Genomic DNA, 16,001 nt, shown 5'->3' on the forward strand with positions numbered 1-16,001 from the left:
ATATAGCCTCTATCCCCCTAGGGACAAGCGAGTTCCAGTGGTGTACTACCACTGGTGTACTATGCCATTTTGTAATGATAGGCCCTTTATTTTGCAGATGTGTCTCACACTCTTCTTTCATTCAAGAAAAAATACTTTGAAAGTACATGACGCCTTAACATTGTTTATCAGAATGCTCTATTTACTCTGAGAACATGGTGCTGATACAGAATATGCAGAAATCTGATCAATTGACAGTAATTGTGTTGGCATTGCCAGGTAAGCAATGCCACTTGGTTACTAATGAGAGATTTGTTTAATATTTCTGTAATACATTTGAAGCATTCTTGAATGCAGAATTTGAGTTCAAATTTTAATCAGTGGTGATTTAACTTGTGATTCATCTTTTTGTCTTGAAAACTTGTGCTTTTAAATTAAGGGAATTGCATTTGTCAAGTACAGAGAGCTACAAGATGAATTAAACTGTTTCAATAGCTTTGTTTCAAAGCTTTTAATTTTTACTTGGATTACATTCTGTAAAGTTGAAATCCTCTTTGACATTTGATGCAAATTCTATTTATCCTTTGTTTGCATGCAGCAAGAAGTTATGGGAGAAGACGAGGTAAACATTTGGTTTTTAGTGCAACTAGACTGTATCTTTTAAATAAAACAATGCTATTGGATGACTTGTTATTTTTGCAAATTATTGAATCATAACATTTCTTGATAGATTTCAGTTATGCACAAAATAACTACAGTTGAATATCTCCACTCCTTGATTTTTTTTCTTGAAAGCAGTATTCATGATCTCAATGGTTGAAGTTCTTCTTCCTGGATCCTCTGTTCTGATCTCCCAATTTTATTTCTGATTCCATGTTAACTTGCTCTTGTGATTCTTTTACTGTTTTTTTTAAACTATTGCAGAGGAAGCAATATCATAGAAACAATTTCTTCACCTGGCAGTTCACTGGTCCAATTTTAACATGTCACCACATGAATTTTGCAATGTAATTATCAAAGTATATAGTAGTCAGCTCTTTAATATTGGTGCCCTTTTTTTGTACCTCTAAGCATGTGTCGTCTTTGGTGCTTAAAAATGGCCATTCCTGAATATCATAAGCGGCTTATGTACTCTGTATGTCAGTTGTTTATGCCACACAAAAATAGTTGCTGTCTTAGATTTCCTTTAAGTCAGAGACTACTTATTTTTCTTTTAAGCATATTCCTTAAAATACAATTCCAGAGGAACCACATCTCATCTGCATTATAGATGATTTACAAAGCTGGTTTCTATCTCACAGTTATATATTCATCATCATGGCCTGTCTACAGACTTTCTCTTCCACCTCTTGCAGTGTCACAAATTGTGTGTTTTGCAGCCTCCTGATGAAATTGGTCTTTCCACAATAGTGGACCAGGCCAAGGTACAATGCCTGCTTAAACTGCTGAAAACAAACTTATTGAAAGCAACATATTTAGTTTTGTTTTGCAGGACCCTATTAGATTTTTTTTATAGCTTTTCATGAAACATAGTGTCAAATGCAATTTGGTTAACAATACAAGTGTTCTGTCACGTAATGCCCAACACTTACCTAACTTGTAAATATAAAATGCTTTCCTATGGCACTACCAAGCACAGTCATATGGTCACTTTCTGGAAGCATCAGTATTACTTGCTTTGAAAATGGCAATGCATGGATGTACTTGATCGGATTGGGTGGGGTGGGGGGGTGGTGGGTGTGGGCATAAATCCATTTTGGAGGAAATCCCGAATGCATTGGATTTTGAATTTATCTGGACTGGAGATCTTCCACGCAACTGCATGATTATAAAACTGAACAATGCTACAAATAGTTATGGTAATTATGGTGTAACAAGTCCCAATTTTATGCTAGGTTTTAAAAATAGCAAATATTTTAAAATGTTAACAATGAAGGATGTATAAACACGGCATTAAAACAGTATTCTGATTTGTTCATTTATATACAGTACTGAAAACTGATTGACCCAATAACTGCTCTGAAGCAAATCTTAAAAGTTCATCTTGTTCTTTATCATTTTTAGAATGCCTATACTAAAATCCACTGTTATACCATCTCCTCAATTAAGTACAGGACATTTTAAACCATTGTCAGCAAGTTTCATGGTAGGCCAAGTGGCTTTATTCAGATGCTTTTTCTCATCCCAACCTTTGTCCCCAAGTTTAAATAGATGAAAGAAATTGATGACTTGGATGTAGATAAGAGTTTGAAAGATAGTTTGAACCTCTTTCAGGTATCGTGGTGTAAGGGTGTTGGTTAATGCAGGAAAATGGCACTAAAATCGAAGATCAATCAAAACCTTATTGAATGGAAAATTAGACATAAGAGCCTGAATAATTTATTACTGCCTTTACTCTTTTAATTCTAATGTTAACAAATATTAAGCTCATTAACAAATCAGCTGATCTGCATTTTCTCAGTGAATTCTTCAGTTAACCATATTCAGAGCCCTATTGTAATTCAATGCAGAAAAGAAAGCTTTAAAATTAATTAATTCGAAGGCATCTTTGTTTCATAATATTCACAATCAACATCAAGGAAAGATGAGGATTCTTTTCATTTTTTTTTCAAAAGCTGGTGTTCTTTACCCTTTTACTTCACTTTTCTCTTAGAAGAGTGCTCACTCTTGATGATGATATATGTATCATGTTCAGGCAACCTTCAAATCTCTTGCTGATGTGACCTTTTGGTAAACATAGTCGTGTCCTCTCAAATATATATGAGGATTCTGCTGGAATGCTTTTTACATTTGCCTCCCTAACTTGAGGGTAATGTGGATCATTTTTGCACCAAATGTTGTTGCACCATATGACTGCATAAAACCCATGGTCTACTGGGCAAGAGTAATTCTTCCTCTCGTGTGCTTTTGATACTTATCTATTTGCAACAAGATATTTGAAGAAAAGTCCAATTGTGTCGATGTAAAATGTTTCAAATTTACTAGAAGTGTAAGAAACCAGCCTCTGAGCAATCAGTCCCCACACTAACTTTCCAGTTGTATTCTGTTCAGTAAGCAAGTTATTTTTCAATGTTTGAAAAAGCTGTTTGCAAGACTCAATACATTTACATTATTACAAGCTCCGTCACACAAAGAGATCACCGAACGAACCAAGGGAAAGATTCAAAGATATGTTCAAAGTCTCTTAACCTGTAACATCCATAAGGACTCAAAGGAACTCCTGAGCAATAACCACAAATAAAAAATGGCACCTTAGAGTGGCAACCCCTTGTGCAGCTCTGACGGGAATAATAACATAACATAACATAACAATTACAGCACGGAAACAGGCCATTAGGCCCTTCTAGTCCGCACCGAACCAAACACCCCTTTCTAGTCCCACCTCCCTGCACAATGCCCATAACCCTCCATCTTCTTCTCATCTATATACCTGTCCAACCTTTTCTTAAATAATACAATTGACTCCGCCGCCACTATTTCTCCCGGAAGATCATGCCACACGGCTACCACTCTCTGAGTAAAGAAGTTCCCCCTCATGTTACCTCTAAACCTCTGCCCCTTAATTCTTAACTCATGTCCTCTTGTTTTAATCTTTCCTCCTCTTAACAGAAATAGTCTATCCACATCCACTCTGTCTATCAAATATTCCCATTCAGAACTATTAAAATTCTACCCCAGAACCACAAAATCAAACTTACTTGTGAATAAGGATGTCCTAAGATAGCTAGCAGACCTCACAATTGGCAGAAATGAGAGTCTCCGTTGGAACACATGACCTTTAAACAGCCAACGCTCAGGCATTCAAAACCTCTTCAAACAGTCAGTGAACAGGCCATTTACACTTTTGCGGGAGTCACTAGCAGCAGACACATGGCCATTTAAAGAAGACCTGACCACATGGACGCAGTGTGGTACTACAGGTTAAGCTAAAACAATGGGCTCTGAGGCTTCCACTCCCTACCATCCTCCTGGTTAATATACAATCCTTAGAGAACAAACTTGATGAACTCTGAGCCAGATTACAGCATCAGAGAGTCATCAGGGAGTGTGGAATGATGTGCTTTACAGAAACATGACGAAATGAGGACTTTCTGAACATGATGCCACAACCGTCGGCTACACCTTCCACCGCGTAACCAGACACCAGCATCAGGAAAAACCAGGTGAAGCGGCGTTTGTGGTGCACAAAGGTGTTGGTTATGTCCCAGTGCAGCTCCCCCGACCTGAAACATCTGGCAATCAATTACTCCCAATTCTATCTGTCTAAGGAGTTCACCGCAATCATCCACTGGTCCATCATACACTGGTGGCAGTGTACATTCCACTCCAGGCTAACATCAGGCTGCCACTGGAGGGACTGAGTACTGTGATTAGCAACCATGAGACAGCACATCCTGATGTCTTCCTGATCATTGTAGGGGATTTCAATCAGGCCAACCTGAAGAAGACTAACGAACTACCACCAATACGTCAGGTGTAAGGTCAGAGGAGCCAACACACTAGAACATTGCTACACCACCATGAAGAACACCTACCAAGCCATGCCATGACCGCACTATGGAAAGTCTGATTACTTGGCTTTACTTCTACTCCTAGCATACAAGCAGAGACTGAGGATGACTACACCAGTAGTGAAGATGGCAAAATTATGGTAGAGGGAGGCAGAAGAGCATCTGCAGGACTGCTTTGAATTGATGAACTGGAACATATTTAAGAACTCATCTGTAGACTTGAATGAATATGCAACAGGTGCTATTGACTACATCAAGACCTGCGTAGATGTGTGTGTGCCCATGTGCATGTACCCATTGTTCCCCAACTAGAAACCTTGGATGAATCGGAGTATTCACAACCTGCTAAGTGTGAGATCAAAGGCGTTTAAGGCCAAGGATCCAGATCTCTTCAAGAAGTCCATGTACGACCTGCAGAAGGCTATCTCTGGAGCAAAGTGACAATTCTGGAGGAAGCTAGAGAGAGAGACAGATACACACCTGCTATGGCAGGGAGTGCAGGCCATTGCAGCCTACAAAGTGAGGGCAAACACCATAGATGGCTTTGATGCTTCATTACCCGATTAACTGAACCATTCTATTCCTGCTTTGAAATGGAGAACCAAACAGTGCCAACTAAAATCCCTGCAAAGGCTGAGGACCCTGTGATATCTCTCTCTGAGGGCAACGGCAGAACATCATTCAAGAGGGGAATCCCTCGCAAGGCATCAGGCCCTGACAGCATACCTGGCATGTCACTGAAAATCTCTGCCAACCAACTAGCCGGAATTTCATGGACATTTTCAACCTCCAGTTGTTGCACTCGAAGGTTTCCACCTGCTTCAAAAGAGCATCAATCATCCCAGAACCCAAGAAGAGTAGAGTGAGCTGTCCCATCAACTATCACCCAGTAGCACCAACATCTACTGTGGTGAAATTGTTTGAGATGTTGGCCATGGCCTGAATTAACATGTACCTAAGCAAAGGTCTGGACCCACTGCAATTCGCTTATCATCTCAACGCTCCACAGCAGACGCAATATTGCCACTCAGCTCTGAATCACCTCGAAAACAGCAACTCATACCTAAGGTTGCTCTTCATAGACAACAGCTCAGCCTTCAACACCATTATTCCCTCAGTCCTGGTCAAGAAACTCCAAACCCTGGGCCTCTACACCCACCTCTGCAACTGGATCCTTGACTTCCTTATTGGACGATCACAGTCAGTATGAATTGGTAAAATCATCTCCTCCTTCCTACTGACCATCAACATAGATGTACTTCAAGAATGTGTGGTTAGCCTACTGCTCTACTCATGATACACCCATGTCTGTGTGGCCAGGTATAATTCCAATGCTATCTACGAATTTGCTGATGGCACTACAGTTGTTGGCAGAATCACAAACGACAATGAAGAAGTGTACAGGAGGGAGATAGATAGATAGAGCCAACAACTTTGTGCTCAATGTTAAAAAAAAACAAGGACATGTTTATGGACTTCAGAAGAACAAAATCCAGTCTTTATCAAGGGCTCAGTATGGTCAAGAATTTCAAAATCCTGGATGTCAACATCTGCGAGGATCTGTCCTCAACCCTCATGTTGATGCAACCACAAAAATGGCTCATTAGTGGCAATACTTTATGAGGTGTCTGAGGAGACACTCGTAAGACTCTTGTAAACTTCTACAATGTATCACGGCGAGCATCCTAGCTGGTTGCATCACTATCCTAGCTGGTTGCATCACTATCTGAAAAAACTCCAGAGGTTATTAACCCAGCCTACAATATCACAGGCACTAGACTTCATTTTATTGAGGACATCTCCATGAGGCCGGTGTTTAATAATAAGCAGCCTCAAAGACCCCCACCACGCAGGCCATGCCCTCCTCACTCTGCTACCATCGGGGAAAAATGTACAGGAGCCTAAAGAAGTGCACTGAACGACCCAAGGATAACTTATTCCCCACTGCATCAGATTCCTGAATAATCAATGAACCAAAGACACTGCCTTACTTTTGGTGCACTATTTTTTTAATAGTAATGCCACAAAACACTGAATTTCCTGACTTGTTCATGGCAATAAATTCTGATTCTGAAGAGAGCATGTCCTGTGTGGTGGGAGTCTTTGAGGATGGAGGCTGCTTTTTTAAGACACCGCTTCATGTGGTTGTCCTCAATGGACTGAAGTCTTGTACCCATGATGTCGCATGCAGAGAAAATGGGCTGCAAAATGATAGATAGAACTTAATGCAGTCAAATATGAGGTGTTGCAGTTTGGAAGGGCAAACCCAGGTTGGACATACATGGTAAATGGTAGGGCACTGAGGAGTGCTGTAGAACAGAGGGATCTTGGAATACAAATACATAATTCCTGAAAGAGTGATTTTGGCACATAGGTCTTTGTAAACCCATGTATTGAATATTGGAATTAGGATGTTGTGTTGAAGTTGTACAAGATGTTGGTGAGGTGAAATTTAGAGTATTGTGTGCAATTTTGGTCTGCTAACGACAAGAAAGATATCAATAAGATTGAAAAAGTGCGGAGAAGATTTACTAGGATGTTGCCCAGACATCAGGAACTGAGTTACAGAGAAAGATTAAACAGGTTAGGACTTTTTTTCCCCTGGAGCATAGAAGAATGATGGGAGATTTGATAGAGGCATTTCAAGTTATGAGGGCTATAGGCAGAGTAAATGTGGATAGGCTTTTTCCACTGAGAGTAGGTGAGATGCAAACTGGAGGACGTGGGTTAAGGGTGGAAGGAGAAATGGTTAAAGAAGCCTTTAAGGAGATTTTCTTCACACAGAGAATGGCAAATTGTACTTGAATCCACCAAACAAAAAGAATGGAAGCAAGTCATCTTTGATCCTCTGAGCTACTTAAGAAGAAAACAACCTTTCAAACAAGCAGTACATCTGTTCAAAAAGATATGTGCCAACATTAATGTGTTCAGCTTCAGTTATAAAGATTTTCTTTTAAATTTTAATTTTTTCTACCCATTCAAAATGTATGCAATGAATTTTCGGAGGTATTCTGCCTTATGAGCAATTTTATTAGGCAACATGCATCCAATTACTGTTATCTTGGTTATCATTTAAAGAAATAATTTGAGAAGTGACCTTTCATTATCAATTTTTAAAATAAATGTCAAAAATAAGGATGATCACATTCTTCCAATTTTTAAAGAATTTTGAATCTAGTATTAATACAAACTGAAGAGATATTTTTTATAAATTCCAATCCATGTTAATTTAATTTATAGAGAAATGCTCTTTCTGGGCTTTCAATGTTAGCTGGATGGTTCTGTAAACTCATTCCTTCATTACATTCTTTCTATAATTTGCATAAACCATATAACCATATAACCACTTACAGCACAGAACAGGTCAGTTCGGCCCTACTAGTCCATGCCGTAACAAATCCCCACCCTCCTAGTCCCACTGACCAGCACTCGGTCCATACCCCTCCAGTCCTCTCCTATCCATGTAACTATCCAGTCTTTCCTTAAATGTAACCAATGATCCCGCCTCGACCACGTCTGTCGGAAGCTCATTCCACATCCCTACCACCCTTTGCGTAAAGAAATTTCCCCTCATGTTCCCCTTATAATTTTCCCCCTTCAATCTTAAACCATGCCCTCTAGTTTGAATCTCCCCCACTCTTAATTGAAAAAGCCTAACCACGTTTACTCTGTCTGTCTCTTTTAAAATCTTAAACACCTCTATCAAGTCCCCTCTCAATCTTCTACGCTCCAGAGAAAAAAGCCCCAGTCTGCACAACCTTTCCCTGTAACTCAAACCTTGAAATCCTGTTAACATTCTCGTGAACCTTCTCTGCACTCTCTCTATTTTGTTTATATCTTTCCTATAATTTGGTGACCAAAACTGTACACAGTACTCCAAATATACACAGTACTCCAAAGCTGAATCTCATTTGCAAATATTCAAATTCCCTTTGTCCAGCTATGGCCATGAGGTCCTCTAAATCAGGTATTTTGTTAGCATGTCCTCCTCCACCATTTTAATTCTTTAAAAAAAAGCCAACCAAGATTTAGGACAATATCATGGAATTTTTATCCTGATGTCTGCTAGAATCCACAAAGTAGATTCTGCCTTGAGAAGTTTCTTCATTTGCCGAATAACTGCAGATTTGGGCACAAAATTAATATTGAAGACAGGGATAAGAGGCATTAGAGCAGATAGAATTATACTTGATCATGTGATACCAAATGGCATGTTTCGGGTGTTGTTTCAAGCTTGTTAAAGTCGTTGTGCAAGATCTCAATATAGAACATTTTTTTTCCCTCTGGTAAGATGCTCCTCTTGCAGCTTCTTTTTTTGTTTCAAATTCCAGCATCTAACTATTGTATCTCCTGTTTAAAATGTGTTTGGATATTGTTTGACTCCAATGGTTAATGATAGCACTGAAATAACATAAATGATTGTTCAGAAGGTTCTTTTTCATCTGGGGGGGGGGGGGAAATAAAGCTTATACCTAAAAACATGCATAACTAATCATCATGTATGACTTAGAACAGATTTGTGTTTTTTCCCTGAAATAGAACCAGCTTTGTAATCAACAATATAAATTGGAAAAATACAATTTTCAGTGATTCTCCTAAAAATATTTTAAGGTTTTGAATACCATGGTTAGGAAATTTTTACAGAGGGGAAAATTAGCAAGAGTTTCTATACTTAAACTAACATGGAAATATGAATTAGGTGGTTTGCAACTTCCAATTTTTAAAAATTATTATAAAGCTGCTCAATTAAAAGTTCTAAATAGAATAGTCCTTTGACTTAGGCAGATATAGAACTAAATAGAATTGGAGAAGATAGAAGAGATTATTTATAAATGGAATGGTAAATTAAGTGGTAAATTAAATGGTAAGTTTTTATAAATCACCTATTTTATTCCATTTGATAGGTATTTGGGAAGGGTTAAATAAAGAAATTGGTAATCAAGGTAAATTGTCTAAATATTCCTTTGTATCATGTAATGGGAGATCATTCGTAAAATTAGAGTAGATTACAAACATACATACACATATTTTAAAACAGATCTTACTTGAAATACTGAAGAACTCATATTCAGTGAACTTTACAGAAACAATGGAGAATGCTATGCTCATTTCACAAGTAGCTGCTAATTTAAATTATGTCATCAAATGAATCAACTGGAGACAGGTCATCTGTGTTGAACATTTTTACAAGGCTTCTGACTTTTCTGCAAAGTGCACAGAAAGATCTCTCCTGAGAAGTTTGTTTACCTAAGACAACAGATGGGAGCAAAACACTAATTCCTATTGTTTGTTGGAGAAGGTGGGGAGGTTTTAAAAGTGAGTCACATGGGCTTTCTGGCTGTTGGAGAGAGAGAGAGAGAGAAGGGGGAAACAAGTTCTCTCAGCCAGTGTGTGTGTGACACTGAAAGATAGCTGAAGCAATCAGGCAAAGCTTGTTGGAACTGAAACAGAAAGCTCCAGAGCAGCGGATGTCTGCAAGTGCTAACTGTCTGATGTTTCTCTTGGAATAAGTGGAACAGAAAGGAACTCTGTGGTAGCCTGAAAGAAAGAGGTTATCATCTGGAGAACCCTGATGGGGCAAATTTCATCAGCAAGACATTAAGGTAACTAATAGTGGTACCTCAGTTGCGGAAATCCTGGAAAAACAAATCTCTCTTTGCAAACCTCTAAAAAACCTTCCTGAGCAGTAAACATTTACCTTTCGAGCACCAAAGCCTGGTGAACTTTATACATGTTAAATTCTGTCCACAGTATAAGAATTTCCTGCAACCAGTGAACTTGGAAGAATGAGATTAGAGATTGAATTGCGAACCAAAGAACTTTTCTTAAATTTACACACACATCATACATGTGTGCATAGAATTAGAAGGGGGTTAAATTGGGTTATTCAAGTTAATAGAGATAAGTTAAAGTTTGATTCTGTATTCATGTCTAAAGATAATTAAAACAACTTTTGTTTAAGTAACCATTTGTCATGGTGAATATCTAATGCTGGTGGATTTTGGGGTCCTTTGGGCTCGTAACAATCAGAATAAATGTTTACCTCTTTTACGGTTAATAATAACCTTTTCAAAATTTGGGATTAGAAAGGAATTAGGATGATAAATGATTGTTTTGAATTATTGAAGGAAAAATATTCAGTGCTGACTCAGACACTTTTTTTGTTACTATCAAATTAAATCGATGTTGTACGATTATTTTGCGAGACATTTTCTTTTATCTAAAGAGTCGAAATTTGAAACATTGATTCGTGATGGAGGGAAGAAAGGTTTTATTTCTGAAACGTCTAAATTATTGTAGCAGAAAGTGCCTAAAATTGAGTTACATAAATCACAGCTTAAATGGGAGAAGGACTTGGGAGTTGATTTTGATTTGTTGAGATAACATGACAAAAATTGTAAATGTTGGGTATAGACTTGTACTTTTATACATCAATTATATTTGACTCTGGAATGTCTGAAAATATATAATCTGAGGGTTTCCGATTTGTGTTTTCATTGTCATTATCAGAGAGGTATGTTTTTACACTCCGTATGGTCTTGTGATAAGGTTAAATGTTTTTGGTATAGGGTAAGAGATTGTTTACAGAATATTTTCAAAAAAACATTTTCTTTAGATCCAATTTTTTTTAAAATTGGAGATATTAGTGAATTGGGTTTGTTTTATAAATTAGATAAATTTCAAATGGCTTTTTTGAGATTAGCTTTAGCAGTGGCGAGGAAATATATAGCTATTTCGTGGAAAGATCAAATGGATCTTTGGAATATTTGCTGAACTTGGTATTTGGAATTAAGATTGTGTATTCCACTGGAGAAGATGACTTATAATTTAAGGGATAAATGTTTTGTACTTGAAAGGATTTGGAGTCCATATTTGGGTTATTTTAATTTGAACACTTAAGGATGGGGTTTTCAGTGCTGCTGAGTCTCCTTATCGTATATTAAGTGAATTGTGTTTGGTATTCTCCTCTCCTTTTCTCTTTTTCTTTTTTTTGGTGGGTAGGGGGTTTTGATGTAGCATAGAGGGAGGGTGTAGTTTTAGGTTTGGAGGAGGGTTTGAGGTTTTTGGTAGATTCTTTAGTTTTTTTCTGTAAACCATGTTTAAATTTTGATATTGTTATATTTCATTTTTTGTAATCATGGTTGTTTCTTTTCTTTCATCAATAAAATATTCAAAAAAATTTCAGTGATTTTTCATTTTGTTTCTGCAGTCATCAGTATAAGTTCCCAAATGTTTGTCTGCGTGGATATTTGTTTTTGCTCTTCATTTGTGTCATACCAAAATCAGAAACTTTATGGAATTTAAATATCTTTGGAACCTTTAGTTTATGTGGGCTATAAAACTGACGGTGAATTCAACACTTCAAAAATTGAACTTTGAGTTTTTATTTGCAAAGGAAATAAAAGTCCCATCATCTTTACTCCGACTAAAATTCATAATATATTAAGAGTTTATGAAGCATATATCAAATAGAACCTTTGGCCATTCTAGTCTGTGCTGGACACTTTTTTGACTAGTCCCACTGAATCAGAATGAGAATTTATTGTCATGAACAAGTCACAAAATTCGGTGTTTTGCGGCAGCGTCATAGAGCAAACGTTCATATTATGAACCATCTTACTACAATAATATAAAAAAATTAAAATAATAGTACATGAAAAGTAAGGCAGTGTCTTTGGTTCATTGATTATTCAGGATTCTGATGGCAGCGGAGAAGAAGCTGCACCCTGTCCATAGCCCACCATACCTCTCCCATCCATTCTTCTTGAATGTTAAAATTGAGCCCACATTCATCACTTCAGCTGGCAGCTTGATTAATAATTAGTTTTCAAGTTTTTTGGTTTTGTAAGATGTTTTGACTAATTTGTTTCTATTTTGATTTACAGTAAAGTTGCATAATTGTTTTCTTTTCATGTTCTAGATAAAGACATTTTCCCTTTTTTTGACATTATTCCTCTTGTTGATCAATTTTTCCCTGCACAACAAAAACTATTAACATAAAAATTCTTAAGTATGAGCATCAGCTATAAATTAATACATGGCAATGGGAACAATAACCTGGCCAAGCTTTGTTTCTGCAGATTTTGATTTTTGTTCTCACATTCTTTGAAGTTCTAAACTTTTAATGAATACAAATTTCAGTATTTTCAGTTTCATTGTTGCTATAAAATTAGGTTGCATTCAAGAACTCTCTTGCATACTTCATGTATGCTGCCATCTTGCTTGAACATGTTCTTCTGACTTTACTTCTGCTCTGATCACTTGGATTTAATCTTCAATATACATATATACCATCTTTTATCTTGATTTTTGCTGTTGAGAGGGAAGTTTATTCCTACTTATTTGCATTTACTCATGTAACAAGTTCAGCAAATATTCCAGATTGAATTCTCAAGAAATGAAACATTGTCTTATCCTATACTGTTTGAATTCTGTTGGAATGCAATCCAAATTTGATTTTTTTTTGTATGAAAGCACTGATACACTTAGATCCATCTATCAGTTAGATTAATAGCCATCACACATGGCTGAAAAACATAATTCTTTTGTTTCAGATGATAACTAAGAATTTAACTACCGTATATTTCGACAAATAGGTAGATTGTCAAAAGGGGGTGGGGGTTGACTTATACTCCGGATATACTTTTGAGACCTTAAATTGACCAAAAAATAAAACAGAATAACGTCAATTCAGCATATATGTTAATGCTGGAAGCACCTCCCCACGATCAGCGCCGCTGCTCCCCAACACTTCCCCATTGCTGGTGCCACCATAATCGCTCCTACCTGGGACCCTGAGGTTTCTGTCGCTTGCTCCTGCCTGGTAGGCTGAGGTTCCTGCTCATGCTGGGAGCACGATGTCGGTGCTCCACCTCCGTGGGCCATTGCTGCTCCTGCCCAGTAGACCAAGGGTTTTTTAACTCACTTAATTTACAGCTTTGTTGTTACTTGTGATTGTGGTCTTTTAAAAAATCTTGGGTTGTTCTAGGGAGGCTTGGAAAGCCCGAAAAATGGAGTGGACTTGAATGCCAAAATATATGGTAGATCAGCATTAATTTGAAAATAATAGGCAGAACACTTGGATTTAATAACTAAATGTAATATGATTATGTAAACTGCATATATTTTGCAATGTCAATGGCAAGTTTAAAAACTTATTTCCCATCATTAATCCTCCTTGAGAAGGTGCTGCATTCATGGCCAACAGGCTCTCTAAATGTTGTAGGCAGGGGTTCCAGGATTTGGGGTAAGTGAAGGGCAGCATAGTTGCCGTAGGTGCAGAATGTTTAGCGTAGGGCTGGCATGATTGGCATAGCAGTTTAACATCTTTACAGTGCCAGCGATCAGGACCGGACTGGGGTTCAAATCCCATGCTGTCTGTACATTCTCCATGTGTCTCTGTGGGTTTTCTCTCGGGGCTCTGGTTTCCTCCCACCATTCAAAAATGTACCAATTAATTGGGTGTAAATTGAGTGACATAGACTTGTGGGCCGAAATGGCCTGTTACTGTGCTGTATGTCTAAATAAATAGAAGAATGGTGTGTCTCCAAGTTGTACTGGTTTATTTAAATAAAGATCCTAATTCACCTACTATGATGCAATGGTTCTCTCAAGTTAAGTCATGTTTAAGTTTAGAAAAAATTAGAAGTTGCACTTTTGATACCTCTGTTAAGTTTGAAGAGATTTGATGTCCTTTTAGAAACTATTTTTGTATGAGTTAATTTGTATTTTGACTTCACCTTCCAGACTGTTTTGGATTTCTGTTTTTTTTTTATTATTGGCAAAGACCAGATAAATAGTTTGTTTGATCTGTTATAGTGAACTCTCAGTTTAAGCTGCCAGCCTTTTTTGTTGTTGTTGTTGTTGTTGTTTTCTGTTTATTTTGGTAGTTTTGATGGGATTTTAACTATTTTTTTCTCTTTTTTGAATATTACAAATTGTGAAAAAAGGGATAATATTGTTCAATATGTTAAAATGTTATATCTTGTATTAAATATTGTAATATATTGATGTTTCTGTTTTTACTATTTGATTCTGTATTCTATTCTTCTTATGTACTGTTTACTATAACAAGTTTAATGAAAAGATTGAAAAATAAAAAAAGTTATACTGGTGTGGGGTTTAAAGGAACTCCTCAACTTTCAGGTTTCCCAATGTGCATATTACCTTGGTCTGCTTTGGTAGTGGAGGCTGAGTGTTTGGTAAACCACTATATGAACAGTGAAACTTCAGTTCTTTACCCAAATGTCAGAGACTGAGTCTTCACAGTAAAACACAGACTTTTGTGTTTTACTGTGAAGACTCAGTCCCTGACTTTCTTTTAATGTATTATTTCTATTTCTAGATATTAACAAATCTAGAGATGAAGTTAGTGAAGAAAAGTGCTGATGAAGTAAAGATCAGGCATGATCTTATTGAATAAGAGAGCAAGCATGGATGAGCCAAATGACATGTTATAACCATATACAGCACAGAACAGGCCTGTTTGACCCTACTAGTCCATGCTGGAACAAATCCCCACCCTCCTAGTCCCACTGACCAGCACCTGGTCCATACCCCTCCAATCCTCTCCCCTCCATGTAATTATCCAGTCTTTCCTTAAATGTAAATAACGTCCTTGCTTCAACCACCTCTGCCGGAAGCTCATTCCACATCCCTATGACCCTTTGCATAAAGAAATTTCCCCTCATGTTCCCCTTAGAATTTTCCCCCTGCAATCTCATATCATGGCCTCTGGTTTGAATATCTCCCACTCTTAATTGAAAAAGCCTATCCATGTTCACTCTCTCTGTCCCTTTTAAAATCTTGAACACCTCCATCAAATCCCCCCTCAATCTTCTACGCTCCAGAGAAAAAAGCCCCAGGCTGCTCAACCTTTCTCTGTAACTCAAACCGTGACATCCTGTCAACATTCTCGTGAACCTTCTCTGCACTCTCTCTATTTTGTTTATATCCTTCCTATAATTTGGTGACCAAAACGGCACATAGTATTCCAAACTTGGCCTCACCAATGCTTTGTACAATTTCATCATAACATCCCAACTCTTGAATTCAATACTCCGATTTATGAAGGCCAACATTCCAAATGCCTTCTTCACCACTCTATCTACCTGAGTATCAACTTTGAGGGTACTATTTACCATAACTCCTAAATCCCTTTGTTGCTCTGCACTCCTCAATTGTCTACCATTCAATGTATATGACCTATTTAGATAGGCCTTTCCAAAATGCAACACTTCACACTTATCTGTATTAAATTCCATCAGCCATTTCTCAGCCCACTCCTCTAGCTTTCCTATATTCTTTTTGAGCTACGGTAATCTTCCTCACTGTCCACAATACCACCAATCTTTGTATCATCTGCAAACTTACTTATCCAATTCACCACCCCTTCTTCCAGATTGTTAATATATATAACAAACAATAGTGGACCCAGGACCGATCCCTGAGGAACTCCACTAGTCACCGGCCTCCAATTTGACAAACAATTTTCTACCAGTACTCTCTGAC

General features: G+C 37.6%; 1 protein-coding gene across 5 annotated transcripts in view; it reads left to right on the top strand.

Annotated features, from left to right (window-relative positions):
* LOC138757913 (cytoplasmic polyadenylation element-binding protein 2) overlaps positions 1-16,001 on the top strand; it is a 161,415-nt gene that overhangs the window by 104,538 nt on the left and 40,876 nt on the right. For 2 of the 5 annotated variants that reach the window (XM_069926015.1, XM_069926013.1), the window contains exon 5: positions 578-601. The exons of 1 other annotated variant lie outside the window; for it this stretch is intronic. In XM_069926015.1, the coding sequence (XP_069782116.1) occupies positions 578-601 (24 nt within the window). Of the gene's footprint in view, positions 1-105; positions 259-577; positions 602-16,001 lie in introns of those variants that run through there. 2 more of the 5 variants (XM_069926016.1, XM_069926017.1) reach the window with 2 other exon arrangements.

The sequence above is a fragment of the Narcine bancroftii genome, chromosome 3 (assembly GCF_036971445.1).
Source record: "Narcine bancroftii isolate sNarBan1 chromosome 3, sNarBan1.hap1, whole genome shotgun sequence".
NCBI classification, from domain to species: Eukaryota; Metazoa; Chordata; class Chondrichthyes; order Torpediniformes; family Narcinidae; genus Narcine; species Narcine bancroftii.